This window comes from Echinops telfairi, unplaced genomic scaffold, assembly GCF_000313985.2.
Source record: "Echinops telfairi isolate 266 unplaced genomic scaffold, ASM31398v2 ScPeMD7_9;HRSCAF=40, whole genome shotgun sequence".
Taxonomy (NCBI): Eukaryota; Metazoa; Chordata; class Mammalia; order Afrosoricida; family Tenrecidae; genus Echinops; species Echinops telfairi.
This window is the reverse complement of record NW_022103906.1, coordinates 6,899,920-6,920,427: the sequence shown is the minus strand read 5'-3', so window position 1 is coordinate 6,920,427 and position 20,508 is coordinate 6,899,920. Positions and strand designations below refer to the sequence as shown.

The 20,508-nt window shown below is 38.6% G+C and overlaps 1 protein-coding gene across 1 annotated transcript in view; it reads left to right on the top strand.

The window, feature by feature from the left end:
• CSMD1 (CUB and Sushi multiple domains 1) overlaps nucleotides 1-20,508 on the top strand; it is a 2,262,799-nt gene that overhangs the window by 1,939,004 nt on the left and 303,287 nt on the right. The window contains exon 27 of the mRNA XM_045286696.1: nucleotides 20,277-20,468. Coding sequence (XP_045142631.1) covers nucleotides 20,277-20,468 — 192 coding nt within the window. The remainder of the gene's footprint in view (nucleotides 1-20,276; nucleotides 20,469-20,508) is intronic.

Sequence of the window (20,508 nt, the reverse complement as noted above, 5' to 3'; positions counted from 1 at the left end):
GAGACACAACCAACACTCTCCCCCCTGTCCCCCGCCCCATGGGCCAGTGCCCTGTTCCCTCCGTGCCACCAAACCAGTCTCTCCCCACCCTGTTTCTCCCTCCACCCATGCCCCCTCCCCCTCTTCACTTCCGACTCTCATGTACCTCCCCGTGTGTGTGGGCTATCCCCAATTCTGTTTTATTATCAGAGAGGGAAAGTCAATGAGTCTCTGTATTTATATGAAAATATATTCCTTTATGGGGTTCAATTAATTCATAAATACGTTGGACCCATGACAGATATAGGGCTCTACCTGAATATAAAGCTTATCTTTGATATTCACTTCAAAGCACCAACCTCAGGAATCCTAATTACCTTACTTTTTCTCTCTGTGATGGAAAGTTTTGGCTACCTGTCTGCTACCCAGATTTGCTGATGTTCTACTTTTAGCTTTCCTCCTTAGATGTCCCCTGTATTCCCCACCCCCTTAGACCAAAGGCTTCAGCCAGTTAGTGTGAGATGCATAGTCTCAGCAGAATTACTACTGAGAAATCACATTTGCATATTTGAAGCATTATCTCCTGAAGGTAGTACCCATCTTTGCCATCTCACCTATTTTTCCTGAATGATCTCCTAAGTAAGAAGGAACAGAGATAAAGTAGCTGTTCAACCTTCTCGTGTCCTTCAAATTGCACCATGTCGTGGTGTCATATAATTCGGTAACACACAGGGTCCGTTATAGTCGTAAAACAGTGGAATTCTCACATAAACACATTCAGACTCAATTTATCTCTTGGAAGGTCACTGGTGAGCCATATTTAGGATTTACATAAGGAAATTGACTGAGGTCAAGCTAATACTTTAAAAGGTCGCTCATAAAATTGAGGCGATAGCCTGCACAATTCTTAATACTGATTTTACTGTGGTTCAAGGAAGTAATTTCCAAATGTGTGTGGTGTCCTATCTCTCTATGGTTCGATTTTTGTTGCTCTCTGGTAAAAATGTCAAAGTATTCTTCATTGGAAAAATGTCTTTTATGCTATTGCTATTTTTGCTTTCTTTTTTGGTAAGATAAAAATGCCCTTTCTCATATAAAATGGCAGTCAGAATAGATAGTGGAGTTATTTACTCACCTTGATTAGAAAATTAGGACATTGCTAAGGTTCTAAGGGTGTGTCCTTTGTCTCTCCCTCAACCTGTTCTATATTCAAATGAGCCATTCACCGAGCTCTTCAAAAAATAAAAAAAATCATGAATAGCATCAGTGGTTAAATTGTGAACACCTGGTCTGCAGACTACAGGGGAAGCCCAAACTCCATTTGCAGGGTCCACCTATAGATTAATCCGCGGTAAATCCCATCTGACCATAGTCAAGGTATATGGATAGCCTTGTAATGACACAGAGAACGTTGTAAGATGATTATGGTAGATATAGTTATGTTAAACTGTGAAATATTATTTGATCTCCTGTTTAACCCATTTAAAAGTTGTTTCTGTTTGATAAAATATTTTTTTAAAAGACTATTCAGTAACAACTTATTTTTCTATAAAATTCATTATTCTTTCTTTCTAATCTAAACATCTCTCTTGTTTAGGCAAATTGCATTTATTTGAGTATCATACAATTAATTGATACATTAAATATACATTGGGACTTGATCATTTGTCAACATAATCTCACCCATACGAGATGCTGTAGAACAGAAATTTAGTTAATTTTCTTTAAATTTTAGTTTTCTAAATGTTCTCATTTTAGCCATATGGTTCAACTTAATACAACGATACAATTACCTACCTTTTATTATAAATTAGTCAAGCCCCAAATATGTTATATGCTTTGGGCAATAGTATTTTAATAGAAAATACTGAATGAGGGTTTTTTTTTAAAGTGGCTTTCATAATATTATATTTTAAAACAATTGAAAGAAACAATTAAAAAAGCAACATAGAAACACCTGGGATGGCACAATGTAGAAACACAACCATGAAACGTGTTTCGATGGCACATGAAACGTATGTCCTGGGCTGCAACTAAGAAATGTTGAGCTACACGCTGGGCTGCTTACCACACGGTTGGCATTTCAAAACCACCAGCCACTTCAAGGGAGAAATATGAGGCTCTCGATGCTGTCAAGAGGTACAGTCCCAGAGCCGGTAGGGGCAGTTCTACCTTATCCTATAGAGTTGCGATGAGTCAGAAATAATTTGATGGCAGTGAGATTTCATGAGATTTAATAGTTTGAGTATCACCTTATATATCTGAACTCATTTTTTTAATTTGTGAACTAAGAATATTGGAAAATTTTAAGAATGGTTTACTTACAAACACCTACAGTTTGTATCAAATGGTTTAAAATCTGAAAATGTATGTGCCAGGGTTGTGTCTGTTGACCATCCTTAATCAATTTGCTGGTAAATGATCCAAGAAACTGGCTTATGTGAATAATAACATGCATGAAGATTATACAAATGCTAATTAACAATCTGAAATATGTAGTTGACAAAACCTTGTTTGTTGAAAGCCAAGAGATTCAAACCACTTCTTGATGAAGATCCAAGACTACAGGAATCAGTATGAGTATCAATAGGAGGCATCTCACGAAAAAAAATATAAATTTTCACAGCTGGTTAAATAAGCAGCATCATAAGGCAGAAAACCAAGATCCTGTCTTGATTTATTTCTGATTCATAGTGAGCCTATTGGACATAATAGCGCCTTCCCTGTAGGCTTCTGAGACTCTAAGTTGTTAAAGGAGTAGAAAAGCTTCATCTTTCTCCCATGGAGTGGAGAAAGAAAAAGCTGAGAGGTCACTTTGAGGAGTAAGGTGTGCCTGACCTAAACCATGACCCTTTCAATCACTTCCTATGCATGCAAAAGTTGGACAATTACGTAATAAGGTAAACCAAGTGAGAACTGATGTCTTCCAATCATGGTGTTGGCAAAGACTACTGGACACACTGTGGAGCCCCTTAGGGTCTCTGTGAGTGGGAACGGACCACAACACAGACTCCAGAAGAAAGAACAAATTGTCTTGGAGGAAGTGTGGCCAGCACGTACCTAAGAAGCAAGGCCAACCACTTGGTCTCCAGTCCTTTGGGGAGGCCATCAGAAATGACAGACCCGGAGAAGGATATGATGCTTAGTAAAGTGGAAGGTCGGTAGAAAACAGCAGGCCTTCAGTGAGATGGATAGACAGAGTGTACACAGCAAGGTGCTCAAACACAGCAGTTGAAGGAAGGCTCAGGACTGAGCCAATTACATTCTGTGGTGCATCAGGTTCCTACGAGTTCCAATCAACTTTAGGATACACAGTGCTTTATATTTTCAATTTTACCTTTCAAGACGTTTTCTACCCTTTTGTAATCTGTTCTGTGATCTTTGGGGATGACCTCTATAAAGATGCTCTCTGTTTTGCAACTGGGTTCATCCCATAGAGGAATCGGTCAGAGAATGTGTAGGCTTGGGGGTAAAATGCAAGCATAATTGATTTATAGCAGGGAAAATATATGAACATCTGTTTTTGAGAGACATTTGAATTATCAGCTAATTCACAATTTTAAAATGAGTTTAAAATAAAAAATATCTTGTTCTTCAGCATTGTAATGAACACTGTGTTACATTTTTTTCTCTTATTTCTCCCTTCGAACTCAAATGTTTCAGTCCCTAGTGCTTCCTTCTCAAATATGATTTACCCCCGAGTGATGTCAGTCAGCTCCGCCCAGTATAACTGCTTGTTCAACATTTTCACTTTGAGCGGTGGTGCAGAGTGGGTAATTTAGCATTTGAAATGAAATCTCAGGTATACCTAAGCTACCCATCTCTCCCCAAGGATACTTGGATTTTTGGACATTTTGCTTTTCCTGAGAAGCCCTGGTGGCACGGTGGCTATGGTAAGCAGTTTGCACTACCCCACAGCAGAGGGAGGTGGCAGTGTGTTTCTGTAAACATTTTCAGTCTTAAAAATCTTTGGAACTTTCCTCTAGTCCCTAAGTACTTCCTACCCCATCATGATCCCAATTCTACCATACAAATCTGGCTAGACCAAAGGATGTACCCTGGTACAGATAAGAGTTGGAAACTCAGGGAATCCAGGGTGGATGATCCCTTCAGGACCAGTGGTGAGAGTGGTGACACTGGGAGGGCCGAGGGAGGGTGGGGTAGAGAGGGGGAACCGATTACAGAATTGATGTGTGTATGGATTGTGATAAGAGTTGTATGAGCCCCCAGTAAAATGACCCAAAAATAAATAAAATAAATAAATAAATACAGTTGGAAAGATTAACAAAATCTTTTGAAGGCAGTTATATGCTCTTCCATAGTATTGCTATGAGTAGGACGCTCGATGACAATAGAGTGTTGAGGGCTTCCCTGTCTCAGTCACTGGCCTGCTCTGCCAGCTCCTCTGGTCAAAGTCACTCCCTTTTTATACTTCATTTCATTGTATACTCCACATAGAATGCAAAGGAAAATCCTTGTAGGCTCTATATTCAACATAGATTGAAAGTCCAATGATTTTTTCTCAGCCTTTATCCATAACATGTGTGTTAGGCTGGGTTATCTGTAGAACAAAATTTTTAAAAAGAGAGAAATTTATATCAAGAAAATGGCTCACACAGTTGTAAAGGCAGGCAAGTTCAGTTCAAGACCAGGCAGATTCCAAATCCATGGACCAGATGTTAACTAGAGGCTCCTGACTTATGTCACTTCAGGAGACTCAATGAGCAGAACCCCACAGACTTAGCCCTGCAGAAGTGAGTGAATTCAACCCCAGCAGTTCAGATGCCAAGCCATTGGCTCAACTCCAAAAAACCAGGGTTGACTGGTGAGATATAGGATCTAGGCCCAGCAAAAAAGTAAGTAAGCGGAAAGTAAAAGGAAATAGAGGAAAGAAGTAGGAGGCAAAGGGCATTTATAGAGGTCTAAATACAGGCATGTACATATGTAAATATATTTATATATGATGATGGGGAAATAGATCTATGTGCATATATTTATAGGTTTAGTATTAAGGTAGCAGATGGACTTTGGGCTCCACTCAAGTACTCCCTCAATGCAAGAACACTTTGTTCTAGTAAACTGGAACTCCATGATGCTCACCTTCCCGACATGATTGCTGAAGACAAAGCAGGCACATAAGCAAATGTGGTGAAGAGAGATGACGGGACCTGGCTATCAAAAGATATAGCGTCTGGGGTCTTAAAAGCTGGAAGGTAAACAAGCGGCCATCTAGCTCAGAAGCAACAAAGCCCACATGGACGAAGCACACCAGCCTTGTGATCATGAGCTGTCAATGGGATCAGGTATCAGACATCAAAGAACCAAATATCATATCATTGTGAATGAGGGGGAGTGCAGAGTGGGGACCCAAAACCCATCTGCAGGCAACTGGACCTCCCCTTACAGAAGGGTCACCGGGAGGAGATGAGCCAGTCAGGGTGCAGGGTAGCAACGACGAAACATACAACTTTCCTTAGTTCTTTAATGCTTCCTCACCCCCATTATCATGATCCCAAATCTACCTTACAAATCCGGCTAGACCAGAGGATGTACACTGGTACAGATAGGAACTGGTAACATGGGGAATCCAAGACAGATTATCAAAGGTTCATAAGGGAGGGGGTGGGAAAGGAGGGCATAAATGAGGAGCTGATACTAAGGGCTCAAGTAGAAAGAAAATTTTTTGAGATTGATGATGGCAACAAATGTACAAATGTGCTTGACACAATGGATGTATGTATTGATTGTGATAAGAGTCGTACGAGTCCCCAATAAAAATGATTTAAAATAAAAAGCAAGTAAACTTTTCCAAAATATCCACTTATATAGGAAGTAGGCCTTGAGCTCAAGAAAATTTCCTATTAATGGCATCAGGGTCTGAGCTAATAAGGGAGTTGAGATCAAACAAACTCTTCTTACAACTACATGGCTGCTCACAACAGATGCTCTTATGGCGTTGATTGCACTGTGTGATGCCATGTCATGGGCAATTACTAGGCCTTAACTGCCCAAACTTCGATATGCAGAGGACACAGCCTTGCTTGCTGAAAGGGAGAAGGACTTGATGCAGTTGCTGATGAGGATCAAGGATTACAGCCTTCAGAATGAATTACAACCCAAATTCTCGTAACTGGACCAATACAACGGTGACTTGTGTGTTGGTAGAGAAAATAGAGAGAAAACTCAAGTTGTCAAGGGTTTTGTCTTGCTTGGATCCACAGTACTGCTCAGGGAAGCAGCAGTCAAGAGATCAAATGACACATTACATTGGGTTAATCTATTGTATAAGAGCTTTTAAAGTGTTTAAAAGCAAGGACACACTTTGATGACTAAGGTGTGCCTGATTCAAACCAGGGTATTTTCAATCACCTCATAAACATGTGAAGGCGGACATTGAACAAGGAGGACTGAAGAAAAACTGATGCATTTGAAGTGTGGTGTTGGCAAAGAATATTGAATGTATCATGGACTACCAAAAGAACAAACAGATCTGTCTTGGAAGAAGTACAACCAGAATGCTCATTAGAGACAAGTTATATAATTTATATATTTATTTTGTGCTTCAGCATTTAGAATTCTGTTAACAGTCAAAAAACAGCAGAACATTTTCATTTTGTTAGGTTTAACATACATTTTTTTCCATGAACATAATTTAATCCAGTCAATACTTTTGTTTCATTGAGATAGTTTGCCTTGCATTAAAACAGTATTGGAACAGAAACAACTGTTTACTGACCCATCAACCCACTGCCATCAAGTTTGTTACTGACTGCCCGTGATCCTGTGTAGGATTTCTGAAGCTATAAATCCTGGGAGCAGAGAGCCTCATCTACTTTCCACAGAGCCTCAGATAGGTTTGAACTGCCACCCTTTTGGTTAGCAAGTGGAGTGCTTACCAGACAAAGCACGGAAATATTATGAATTTTGAATTTTGTAAGACTATGTGTGTGCTTAATGTCCTTTATAAAGTAAAGTACATACAGACACTTCCCTCCATGTGTGCTTACTATAAGACATATTTTTCTCTACTCGAAAAATTGATTGGTGATGTACAAAGGATTCAAACCCATTAAAGGTCCATTGTCTTGCCAGCTCTGCACAGCATGTAAAACATGAGGACATGAACTGACGGGTGCAATTATGTTAATTGTAATCAGCCTAACACTTTTCATTAAAACTTAATTACCATTTAATCATGCATAAAACGAAAGAAAATGGAGTTCAGCACACAAAACTGACCTTTACTCTAGGGGTTAGATGTACTTCAGCTGAGGTGTTGTGGCCTGAACTGTCAACCACCCCGCGTTAGGAAAAGTGGCAGCCTTTTTTTTTTTTTTTTTCAGAGAAAAATTTGGTAGAAATTCTATTTTTCAAACATATTAATATCATTTTTTAAATGAAACAAAATTTAAACAAAAATGTATTATATTTAACAATATGTGTGGACCACTTTCTGTGTCATTAAATGCTCTTTTACCACCTGATTTTTCTTTTTTTGTGTGTGTGTGTGTGCTTTTTTTTTCTTTTTTTTTTTTTTAAATATTTAATTAGGGGCTCATACAACTGTTATCGCAATCCATACACACATCAATTGTGTAAAGCACATTTGTACATCATTCTCAAAACATTTTCTCTCCACTTAAACCCCCGCATTAGGTCCTCATTTTTCCCCTCCCTCCCTGCTCCCCCCTCCCTCATGAGCCCTGGATAGTTTATAAATTGGTATTTTGTCATTATGGATGCTGGAGTAATTTTGCATTCTCAGTGTTGTGAGATTGATTTCTCTGTAAATAACCAAAATAACTTAGCAACTACATGACATCTCTCTCTAATTTACTTTATTGAGAGATAATTTAATGGGTACTTTTCATTTAAAAAACGGTGGAGTATAATGAGGGAGGATTTGGGACTTGCCAATTGCGGAGCAGTGGAGGAATCTTTAAAAGAAGGAATCTGTCACAATCTTTTGGTTATAGACAGACTTCCTCAGCAGGGCAGGGCATGGCAAATATATATGCAGCACAGCTTTATCCTCACTCACAGAATGTCCCCGTGGGTCTAGTAAAGCGAACCATAAATTTATAGTTGACTGTTAACATGCAAGTACCTCAGGGCTGAAGAGAATTTTATTCAGCTTTGTTTCTCCAATGTTGGGCTCATGACAAAGATACAAAGAATATTTGCTAAATGGGTGCAGACTACTGGCTTCCTTACTCAATCGTCAGTTTCTTGCCCTGTAGTGGCTTGTGTGTTGCTGTGATGCGAGAAGCTATGCCACATTTATTTCCAATGCCAGCAGAGTCATGCAGGGTAGACAGATTTCAGTGGAGACTAACAACAGATCCAGGAAGATTAGAGACTAAGATTCAGGAAGAAGGAGTTGACTGTCAGCTTCGGAGGGATTAAACACTGAAAATCTTGTGAATGTCATCCAAGCATTGTCTGCTACTGTGCCAGACTGCAAGTGCCTCAGCATGGCAGGCACTTACAGTTTGTTTGGGACTCTCTTCCTGTGGCATGTGGTCCAGAGGGACCAGACCCACGAGTCAGCGAAAAGAAGGCAGGTCTTCAAGGAGATGGACTGACACAATGACTGCAAGAGTAGGCCCACACATAGCAAGGACCCCCATTTCCTCACAGGCAAAGACGCGAACACTGTTTCACTATGTTGTACATGGGGTCACTGTGAGTCTGAACTGACTTGATGACACTGTGATGCTTTGATTAATGTTCTTTATTTTATTTCTCTGGATTCTACTATCCATGGAATGGCTGCACAGAACGCACAGACAAACGTCACTATGAAAGGGTTTATTAAGGAAGTTAAAAAGTCGCATCGTCCGTGAGACACTGAGCTGTATATCAGGACATATTACAATATTTTTTCAGGTCTGCTAATAAATTCCCCAAAGGGTTTACCATTCCACTGGAAGCCTCAACCCACAGGCCTGTAGCTCGAGCTCCATTTGTTAGCAAACCCAACTCCTTGACTTAAGGGCCCACTCCATTCTACTGTAAGCCTCAACCCAGGGACACTCAGCTGCACTTCCATGAGTCAGCAAGCCCAGCATCCTCAGTCAAGTGCACATAGGCACCCTGCTGTGCAAACCAACTCTTGGCACAAAAGCACTGGGCTCCCTGGCTCCATGGGTTGGGAAGACCATCATCTGCTGCCATGCTTGGCCCTGGTTCTGCTGCTGTTCCCCTGATGTCACAGCTGTCTCTAGATCCCGGGGCTCACTGTGCAGGGATCTGGGATCCACAGGATGCACTCCATGCCTGGCTCCTGCTGGTGTTAAGCTTCCTTCTCCTTCTGCTTAGAGGGCTCATTTTATACACGGAGGCTTATTTTATACACTCCTGTGATTCCCGTTTCAATTACTCACAGATAAATCCCAGCAGCATCTTCTTGTACCTCCTTGCAAGACCCATGCAGGAAAAGATCAGTTGGTGGGATTAAAGACTGGCTGACAGAGCCACCTCAAATAATCCACTGCCCCTGCAGGCATGTGACAGCAGCAACACCTCTTGTGTTAGCTCTTTCTCACTTTTGGTTTAATAATATTTTGCCTTTCTTTATTTACCTACGTATGTGTGTGTATTCGTGTGTATTTTCTGCTCTTTCATTACATTTTAGTAATTTGTTCCAGTTTTCATTTTGAGTTATTTATTTGAGAAAGACTATAAATTATTTAACTAAATGCATTTTTATGCTTAAAGTCCATGATCCTTAGGTTGATTCTATTTAAGAATAACTACTCAATAGATGCTATTTGAATTTAATTTTAAAGGTGACATAAAGGATATCTTTACCTAAATAGCCCACAGTCTTGTCAAATCATTTAAAATACAGTTGAGAAACAGACTTAAGTAATATACTTGGCAATATTTAACATTATCAACATCTATCAGGTATTTAAATGGTAAGATTTGAATTATTTAACATAATCAACAGCTATAAGCTATTAAAATGGTAAGATTTGAATTATAGTTCAAGAAAATATGTACTAGTGCATTGAATTATTTATTATAACTCTTCTATCTATAGTCTAAGTATCTCCCACCAAAAGATCTTATGTGTCTCGGTAAGAAGGAGGCAGGGAAGAGACTGATTGGACTGTAACTCAGCTATGAGGGATTGTTCACAAGATTTAATGTTATTACCATCCATCTACTTATAAAATGAGCTATCTTAGAAGCAGGAAGGAGAATTTCACAACTCAAAAAAAAGGGCCAAAGGGAAGAACTAGGAATGGAGTGTGTCCTTTGATTCCTGATATATCTGAGCTCTGAACCTCCTTGATCCAGGAGGTTATTTGGAGACCAGAGAAGTGTCAGAGCAGCAACATCAGTAGAACTGTGAACCAGGGTATGAGACAAGGTCATGGACATCCAAGCATTCAAACCAAGTAAAGCTGAGTGCTTTGGGACTGGAGGCTGCCTTGTGGAATGAGGTCAGTCTTGGCAATTAATTGGCTGAGATGGGCTTGCTGACCAATGGAACTGGAGCTGCAGCTGAATGCCTTCAGGTTGAAGCTGATGGTGGAGTGGCATGCCTTTTGGTCATTTATTGGCAGCCCTAAAAGGGCTTTGTAACATTTCCTGAGTAGGGTAGAGACCAGGCCAAGTGTCTAAGGATCAAAGAGGGGCCTGCCAGTGGGCACTGCAGAAAAGAAATTGTCTTTAGTGAACAATTGTATCTGGAACATTTCTCACCTGAATTGTAATCTGTTAACTTTCCTAATAAGCCCCATTATTGCTTCATCTGTGAGTTCTGCGTGGCCACTGAAATGTATTATGTAACCAAGCCGCAGAAGGAGACTGTCACGGGTCAGATGTTTGGTGTCAGAACATGTTAATGAGGATGCAGAGTAAGGGCATATCTGATCTCTGCCTGGTGGCAGTCAGTCTTGGAAGCTGGAGGAGGTCAGCTTGGCTTCCAGACCACTTTTGTACACATTATCCTAAATATTGAAATTAATTCAAAGTGTGAAATTGTGTGTGCGCGCGCACCCATGCATGTGTGCACACACGTGTATGTTCTTAGATATCCCTGGTCTTGACCTTTTCCCATCTTTGACAGCTCTATAACCTTATGCATGCTTGTTAATCTCCACTAGCAACAATGTAGGCTTTTTTTTAAAAATGAGGGCATGATCCTTTTGCAAACCATTTTAAAGTTTTGTTGAGTATTTCTCCAAAGAGTAAGGATTGAAAAACCACTATGATTTATAGAGTTTTTCCAAATTCAAGGAGTCATCATTACCCAATAATGTAGTCATTCTAGTGACACTGACTCAAGCAAGCCCAACAATGCTTTCCATCCGATGTTTATGAGAAAGACTTCCCTCTCTTCCCTCCCCTGCTTCACACCACTCTACCATTCTCCAGACTCTCACCTGACAGGAAGATTTATAGCTAATGTTTTGATTTTGACAGGTAAAATATAGCAAATAAATATGACTTTATAATGCTAACGTTATGAAATGGGATCTTTGCATAAGAACCTGAGGATTCATATGGTGAAATTGATAATGAGGCATTTGTTAGCAATGAAGAATAAATGAACGTGCAGAACACTTTGTATAATTATTTTTTCTTCTTAAATATGTCTTGCTTTTCCTATATACATTCATTATATATATATATTAGAAGATCAAGAAAAATGTAAGCAATTAATAGGAGTGGATGATTATCTAAAAATTTTGGAAAAAAGAAAGTTGACGTTTCTAATTCAGTTCTAGTTTCAGATCTAAAGAAATATAAATACGAGTAGCTAAATAACTTATCCTTCATTTTCATGACAGTGTAAAATAGTAGTGATACTATTAGAGATAGTAATTTAAAGTAACTTTAAGTGATATACTACATTTATGCCACAAAGAGCAAACAAGATTAAGTCAAAAAGTATTGTTACTAGGATTTCCATTTGTGACTGGACAGCTTTATTCCAAAGTCAAGCATATCTACAATCAGAGGAAGTCTGCAGACAAGTTCTCTCAGGAATACAAATAAAGGATCCAGTCCAAACAGTGAAAGGGGATCTATTTGTCCAGTAAACGTCAAGGTCGAGAAATCAGCTCAGGTGGTTAAAGCCAACATTTTTGAGGGGATCCAACAAAGGTAGTCTTGGTAGATTTTCTTGAAGATATAAGATGATGATGTATCACACTAAACCACACCAAGCCAAACCAAACTCAATTCCCATGCACAGGCTTCGGACAGATCAAAAGTCGAACTCAAGCTTACTATTGAGCTGATTCCACTCACAGTGGCCCCATGGTAATCTAGGTTTCCCAAAATTGTCAACCTTTACAGGAACAGAGTCTCGTCTTTCTCACGCAGAGCAGATGGTGAGTTTGAACCACCAACTTGGCAGTCAGAAGTCCAATGCATACCTGACAGTGCCACCAAGGCTCCTTTCTTAGGAAGAAGTTTAAGAAAATGGAAAACAATTTTGCTGAAACAAATGCCAGTGAAGTTGCTCCAAAGGATGTTTTATCTCCTCCAGCAGGACAATGACCCTGGTTGTTCTTCAAGGGCAGCAGGGAGTGTATTATAAGAATTTCACAGAGATTCCTTACTCCATTCACCCTACAGCCCTGGTTTTGTACCTTCAGACCACATTTTGTTCTCAAAGGTAAAGATTATTGAAAAGGCCAATTCGGGTCCCTGGATGACTGCCCTTTGATGTGGTGTAATTTGAAGAGGGCCGCATTTTGCAAGAATAGAGGGACATCATGAAGTCGATTCTGACTTAGCATGATCTGACAGAACAGAGTACACCTGCCTTGTTGGTTTCTGAGACTGCAAATCTTTGTGGGAACAGAAAGCCTCATCTTTCTCCTAGTGGTTTTGAACTGTTCACCTTGCTTTTAGCGCCACATTATCCCCAGCACTCTTTGGAGGAAGTCATGTCTTCAGAAAAGCTTAGACCCAGCTGCAGGATATGTCAAGAATCAATTGCTTAATGTTTTATGCTTTTGTTTAATAAAAATTTCTATGATTTTATTGCAACACTTTCAACTTACCCTCATACTTGGTTTTTTCCCCCAAAGATAACTATATTTAATATGATGAAAGTAAAATTGCTCATTTACATTTTAGCTCAGTGCATTCCTTTAATCTTTCATTAAAGATAAAGCTCACAATGTAATCTTAAGGATTAAAATCAGTGATTCAAGTACTACTGTGAATAGTTTTTAATTGCTTATATTTTTGTGTCTTTTATAAAAATGCTTAAAGGCCATCATTTAATCTGGTCTAATTTGAACAAATACAAGACATATATTTCTCACAAATATAGTTTTGTAGCTAAACAAAAATTAAAATATTAGTTTCCCAGAAATAAAAACATGAATTAAATCCTTTTTTTAAGTTGGACATTTATTGCCATTAAATAGTTTCTGACCCTTAGTGGCGCTACAAAATAGAGCAGAACTTTCCTGTCAGACTCCAAAGCTGAAGTTATGAAGGAAACAGATTGCCAAGTTTTCCTCCCACAGAGCAGGGTGGATGGTGAATTTGAACCTCCAACCTTTGGGTGGGCAGTAACTCCCTCAACCACTGTGACACCTGTGTTCCTTGTTATCTACTATAGACCACTAATGTAATCTTTCAATAATAAATTATGAAAATATTTGAGATAAGTAAAGAACCAATGTTAGAGGACTTAAAATTCAACTCTACAAGTTGCTTTAACAGATACGTAATTAAGAGCAATGTTAAAAAGCGCTATCCAATTCAAGAATGAACATTTATTGTGGGATGAGATTTGTTTTCTGGGTCAGTGGTTACAATATCAATCATTTTATTTTGATATAACTACAATGAAATATTTACATTAAATTCAGAAGAGACTTTGTAATTAAATTCACATTCCTTATTATGAAAAAAATTAAAGAGAGAGATTTCTTTTGGATATTGAGGGGTATTTTTCCTCCTCATTATTGATTTCAATTTATGCTTAAGCTTGGTAGGTACATTCTATGACATACATATTTCCTTACCTCTTAAGTATCAAGACCATAAAAGCAAATATCTTACTTTATAAACACTATTACACAGAATTCTTGAGAAGACCTTTCACAGTAATGCCGTTATTTCTGCTTATACCTGTGCTGCCATTGATAAACGAATATCTTTCACATTCTCAGAAATATTAACAAGTCTATTCAGGGAACTCTTTCAAATTTCTTTTTTCTATGTTTTGGCCCCAAATAGCAAAATTTATAGGGGCTTTTAGGTAACTATTAACTGACTTAACTGAAAAGTACTTATTTTGTTTGCTTTAGCTCTTTATTTATGAAAGTAATGATCAGAGCTTCCAGTAATGGGTGGTGCCAGTAGTGTATAATGCACATATTCAAATTTGTCAGTGTTTCCTGAGTGATAAATTAAGAAAACCTTAATGTTATATCAGTATATTCAAGCAAAACGATTTTTGTATGAAGTCTTGGTAATTTTTAACTTCTTTAAATATTGCCATTAAAGAATATTGTAAAAGCACATCTATAATATGGACAAAATCATATGAATAAAATGGTTTATACTTGTCATATAATTTAATTGATTACTACATTACAGCTATACTTGTTTCATGCTAAAATTTTAAGTGAATTCCTGATTCCCATTTTGTTATGAGGTATCACAGGCCCCCCCCCCTTGCATCTCTTTCCCCACTTCCTTCAGTGGTGGCTTCTTGCAAAACGACAGAACAATAGCACTCCCAGGACACTGACAGTGAGAGGCCCGATAGAGGATATTTCCTCTATCATGTTCAAGATTAATCTTGTGTTTTATTGTTGCCCATGTTGCCTTCTAGACTCCAGTCCCTCCTTATCACCTTACCCCGTTAATTTTTTCTCCATTGTAAACTGGTGTCCGTTTAAGAAAACTGTGTAAATACATGCCATGCTCTCAGGAGAGAGCAGCCTCTGGAGGAGGCCATCATTGGAAAAAGAGGTGGCCCTTCAGTGAGGTGGATGGCACAGTGGCTGCAACAATAGGTCCAAGCATCAGAACAATTGAGAGGACGGCACAGGACTGGCAGTGTTTTCTTTGTTGGGCATAAGGTTGCTATGGGTCAGAACCAACTCTGTAACTTCTCACAACAAACAACAACAAAGACATGCAAAGGAATATATATATTCACACACACATACTTTTTAGATTGGCTTTTTTAATCAACATTGTTTTGTAGAAATTCACGTGGTTGTCTTGTGTATCAATAGCTTATTCCTTTGTATTGCTAAATAGTGCCCGATGGACTAAATGACCATTTAGCCATTCTTCCATTGAAAGCCATCTAACTTATTTCCAGTTTCCAATTGTTATATTTAAAGCTCCTGTAAACACTATGTACATAATTTGGGATGAGCATACATGTTCATTTCTCTGGGATAAATTCCCAGGGCGGAACAGACATGAGGGCCACATCTCACTTCCTGTGCACTCAGCAGACCTGCCTCTACTTGTCATCCCTGTTACCCATTCTGGCAGATTCTGATAATAACCAGCCCTCCCAACACTCTGAGGTTGAATTCAATCATAATACACTTGATCACATTGAACTCACAGCTGACACTCATGATTATGGGACTTGTTGTTGTTGTTAGGGGTCATGAAATCGGTTCCTGCCCATAGCAACCCTGTGCATGGCCCTGGGCTATCCTCACAATCGCTACTGTGCCTGATCCATTCACGCAGTCACTGTGTCCATCCACCTCATTGAGGGCCGTCTATGCTGCCCTTCCACTTTGCCAAACAGGACATCTTTCTCCCGGGACTGGTCTCCTGTAAGATGAACTCTGGCCATCCTTGCCTCTCAGGAGCCCACTGAATTTCCTTCTTCCAACTCAGAGCAGTTTGTCCTATTAGCAGTCCATGGTGCTTTTAATTTTTTCTCCAGCACAGCATTCCAAATGCATGGATTTTTCTACGGTCTTCCTTATTCAATATCCAATGTTCAAATGCAGATGTCTCATGCTCTGGCTGCTGGTTTTTCTATCACTGCTGCTCTGCCACTCCTCTGGTCTCAAAGCTGGTCTCAAAGTTGTGAACAAGGTGGTTCAAAGATCACACTCAGCTCTGGACTCTTCTCCTTTATGAGTAGTGGAAATGTCCTTTACTGCTTCTGAAATGGCTTGTTTTATACCCATCACGCTGACAATCACAATTAACCCTGATAACAGCTGAACCAATCAGTATCGTATCTGCCCCCACCTTTTTACCCAGCCCCATCAGGGAAAAATCATTTGGTGGAAATTACACAGACTCTGGTTAGAAATACCATCCTAAATAATTCACTGTACTGCATCCACGCATGCAATTGTTGGGAAGTATGACAATTATAAATTTTGTTCCTAAACAGGAAACAATTCAGATGTATGAGTATACATACACAATCATATATAATCTACACACATACACATGAGGGCTTCAAAAACTTTGGAAAATGGAATTGAAATAAATGAAATTTTCTAGTCAACTATTTGAAATCCCGTGTCATTGGACATTCCTTCACAGAAGGGTCACAGGAAAGGATGAGTCAGCCAGGGTCACGGTATAGAACCGACGACACAACATTCCCCTAGTTCTTTAATACACGCACACACACCGCCATCATGACCCCAGTTCTACCTGACAAGTCTGGCTAGACAGGAGCAGGTACATCATACAGATAAGAGCTCTCAACACATGGAATCCAGAATAAATAACCCCTCAGGAACAGTAATGGGGGTAGCAATATTATGAGGGTAGAGAGAAGGTGGGGGGAGAAGAGGAGAAAGAGGGAACCAATCACAATGATCAATGTATAACATACACACCCATGGTTTGAACAACAGAAACGTGGGTGAGAGAGAAAGTGGAAGGTGTAAGATATGAAAATGACAATAATTTATAATTTATCAAGGGTACATGGGGGTGGGGGGTCTGGGTGTGAGTAAAAAGAGGAGCTGTAGAAAGAAAATACTTTGAAAATGATGATGGCAACATGTGCACAAATGAGCTTGATACAACTGATGTATGGATTATTATAAGAGTTGTAAGAGCCCTAATAAAATGATTTATTAAAATAGTAAAGTTCCCTGTGCATGGGGGGAAGTGCACTGTGAGTATACATGCACATATGTGTATATACACGAGAGAGTTTTTAAAATTTCATGGGAAAATGGATTTAAAACATAAAAACTAAAATAAAATTTTATTTATTTCTCAACACAATCCTTATGACGTTCAAGAGACCTTTGCAAGCCATCATACCAACCATTTAGTCCACCCTTAGGAGAGCTGAGCATCCTGGGATTCTAACCATATCAATGAAGTATTTTTCTACATTATAAGTGAAGGAAAATTGGTGCCATTTTAAGACATATTTTTAATAGTAAGAACCAAAAAAAATTAGAGCCAAATTAGACTACGATGTATGTGTAATGATTTCCTTTGAACCCTTGTCTTAATTACCCTTATTTGATGAGAGGAATGAGAAGGAGAATTGTCGTGGTAGAGAAGGCTCTCTTAGTGAAGGTTCACCAGTTATTGTCTAAGTTTGGCTAATTTTCACAAAACACTCTCATAAGTAGATGTCATCATTCTTTGGTCTTCCAGAGAGTCAGAAACAATAACAAGCATCCAACAAAACCTTGTTGCCATCTTCTCTTCTCTCAATGGGTACGATTTGCTTTGAATGGACTACTTCACCTGTTGCTTGTCATTGCTTTGATGGTGAGCTTTCTTTAGTATTGTACTGTTGAGGCCACTTTTTCACATCTCATGTTAACAGTTCTTTGAAGAAACACTTCAGATCTTGATCACACTTGTTTATGTTTCCATAGAAAACTTTGCTTTTGTTTACAGCTAACCTGAACACACTTGATTTGATACCCATTGAACATTTACTCAAGTTGAGTTTTTTCAGGCAAATTTGTGTCACTTAAACCAATTGAGATGTCTTTGGCAGTCTATGGTGAATGTAAGAAAATTGGAAGTTGTCAAAACTGAAATGAAATACTTAATATCCTAGGCATTAGTGAACTGAAATGGACTAGTAGTCTTCACTTAGAATCAAAAAGTCATAAGGTTTACTATGCTGGAAATAACACAATCAAGAGGAAGGGTGTTGGATTCATTGTAAAAGAGAACATTTCAGAATCAATCTTGAAGTACATTGCTGTCTGTGATAGGGTTATATCTATCTGTCTTCAAGGAAATCCAATGAACCCCTGGTGGGATGATCTTCTGCACAGGATGTGGCCCCAGGGATATTGTTACTGGCATCAGATAACTCTTGGCTCAGAGCAGAGAATAACAGAAATATGTTTACTTGCATCTCATTGACAATGTAAAGGCATTCAACAGAGTGCCAAACAAACTATGGGTAGCCTTAGAAAAAGTGGGAATTCCACACACTTCCCTGTGCTCTTGTGGAACTTGTTAATGGATCAAGAGGAAGTTGTATGAACAGAACAAGGACATATGAGCTGATTTAAAATCAAGAACACTACGCTTTCTCTAGATGTGATGAATATTTGATTTATTGAAATATGATATATAGGGCAATAACAAATGCATGGAAATAATATTGTACACTAAGTTAATGTTTACTTCTATGAACCAACAACTCAGCAATACATTATTCAGTGATATGTTAAAAACACTCAAGGCCTTTATGCTCCTTGTAAGACAGGGATCAAATTCTAGATGTTTATTTTAGTAACAGAGGAAGAGACCACAATGCTACATGTATGTTTACAAAGGATTGCTCTAGAAGGCCCTGGTTTTAATAGTAACTATTTAATCAGAGGAAATATATGTGATTCTCTCTGCTTATTATTGCACACCAGTTCTGTGCTATTGTTTCTGCCTTGTATTATTATAAGACATATCCATTGCTCTAAGCTAAGTTAATATCTATGTTTTAGATTGCTCAAGCTGACCAGAATGGGTCAGGTAGAGACAGTTAGTATAGACACGCCCTTCGATACTAATGGGCCTGTAGCAAGTGTCTTCATGATTTGAAATGTTCTAGGAAATTGTGAGGGAAATCGAAAAACACAGTATTCATCACTTCAGGAATAGTACCTACTTTTCTAAGGTAATAGTGGGATAAGACTGATGCAAGCAGAAGTATTATTTTCTTTTTGATGGCAAGAAGCTAGAAAGGTTCAGACTCACAAATATACCATTTGGGGAAAATGAGTAAAAGTATGTTGTGGCACATAAAAACAATCATAAACAAGAAATGAGCACCTGCTTCATCAATCACTTTATTATGACCCTGAAGGTAGAAAAGCAATTTCTGACCTCAACTTAAGGTCTTTTGTCTCAGAATAAGCTTTATTACCTTTCCCAGGTAATGTATTTTCACAATTCAGGAAAAGAGACAATAACATGACATTTATTTATAAGGCCCATGCATTTCCTGCCACGATGTATAATTTTGCTCCCCTCCAGTCTTCATAGATCCCATGTCATCCAATTTACATAACCCAGAAACTTATTTTTATGTCCTCATTCTAAAAGGAAGCATAAGAGTTAGGATTTGAAATCCAATGAACTTGGTGATTGATTTACTGGTTACTCAAAATAATATTTGGAAATACACATGAAAAATACTTCTATCCTCTCTAAACATATGTATGCATCCTTTTTACTACAACTCACAATTTCATATAATTGGCATAAACTTTGGTAAATTATGTGATTATATAATATATTGCACAAAATGGAAGACTCCTGAAGGTGAAAGATGATTATTAATAACCTTGCCAAGACCACAGGCCCCATGAGACCTATGATTAAAATGGACTAGTAGTTACTTCTAGCTTACTCCTACTATAAAAAAATAAAATAAAATAAAGATTATCTGGTCAGGTTAACAAGCACAGACCTTAAAGAAAATCTTGCTATTCTGTTTTACTCCAGGTTCCTTGCAATAATCACTTACCTTGTGAAACCTGCTCTCTTTAAAAACCATTCTTAGTGAGGAAATGAGTGGAGAAGGCATGTGAGCACATCCATGTACTACATAGAGCATTATAAAAATACCTTTACATATTTCGTATTTGTTTACATTTTGCCAAGGGTTTTGGTAGAATTGGCACAAAAAATTATTATAAAGTTGATTCTTAATGAATGTATCCCTTGAGGGGAAATTTTAATCTGTTCATACATAGACAAATGATTCAGTATATGAATGAATACATGGTGTTTCAAAAATAAATAATCAGTATTCTTATATGGCTATAGAAATCATGTTTCTGATAATTTGGTGTGCTCTTGGCTTTTCTTTGTAGCAACAGTTGCATCGACCTGTAATGACCCCGGCATGCCTCAGAATGGCACCCGCTATGGAGACAGCAGGGAACCCGGAGATACTATCACGTTCCAGTGTGACCCTGGCTACCAGCTCCAAGGGCAAGCCAAAATCACCTGTGTGCAGTTGAATAACCGATTCTTTTGGCAACCGGATCCTCCCACATGTATAGGTAATTGTAACAGAAATCAATATACGTGGTCATGAAGGCA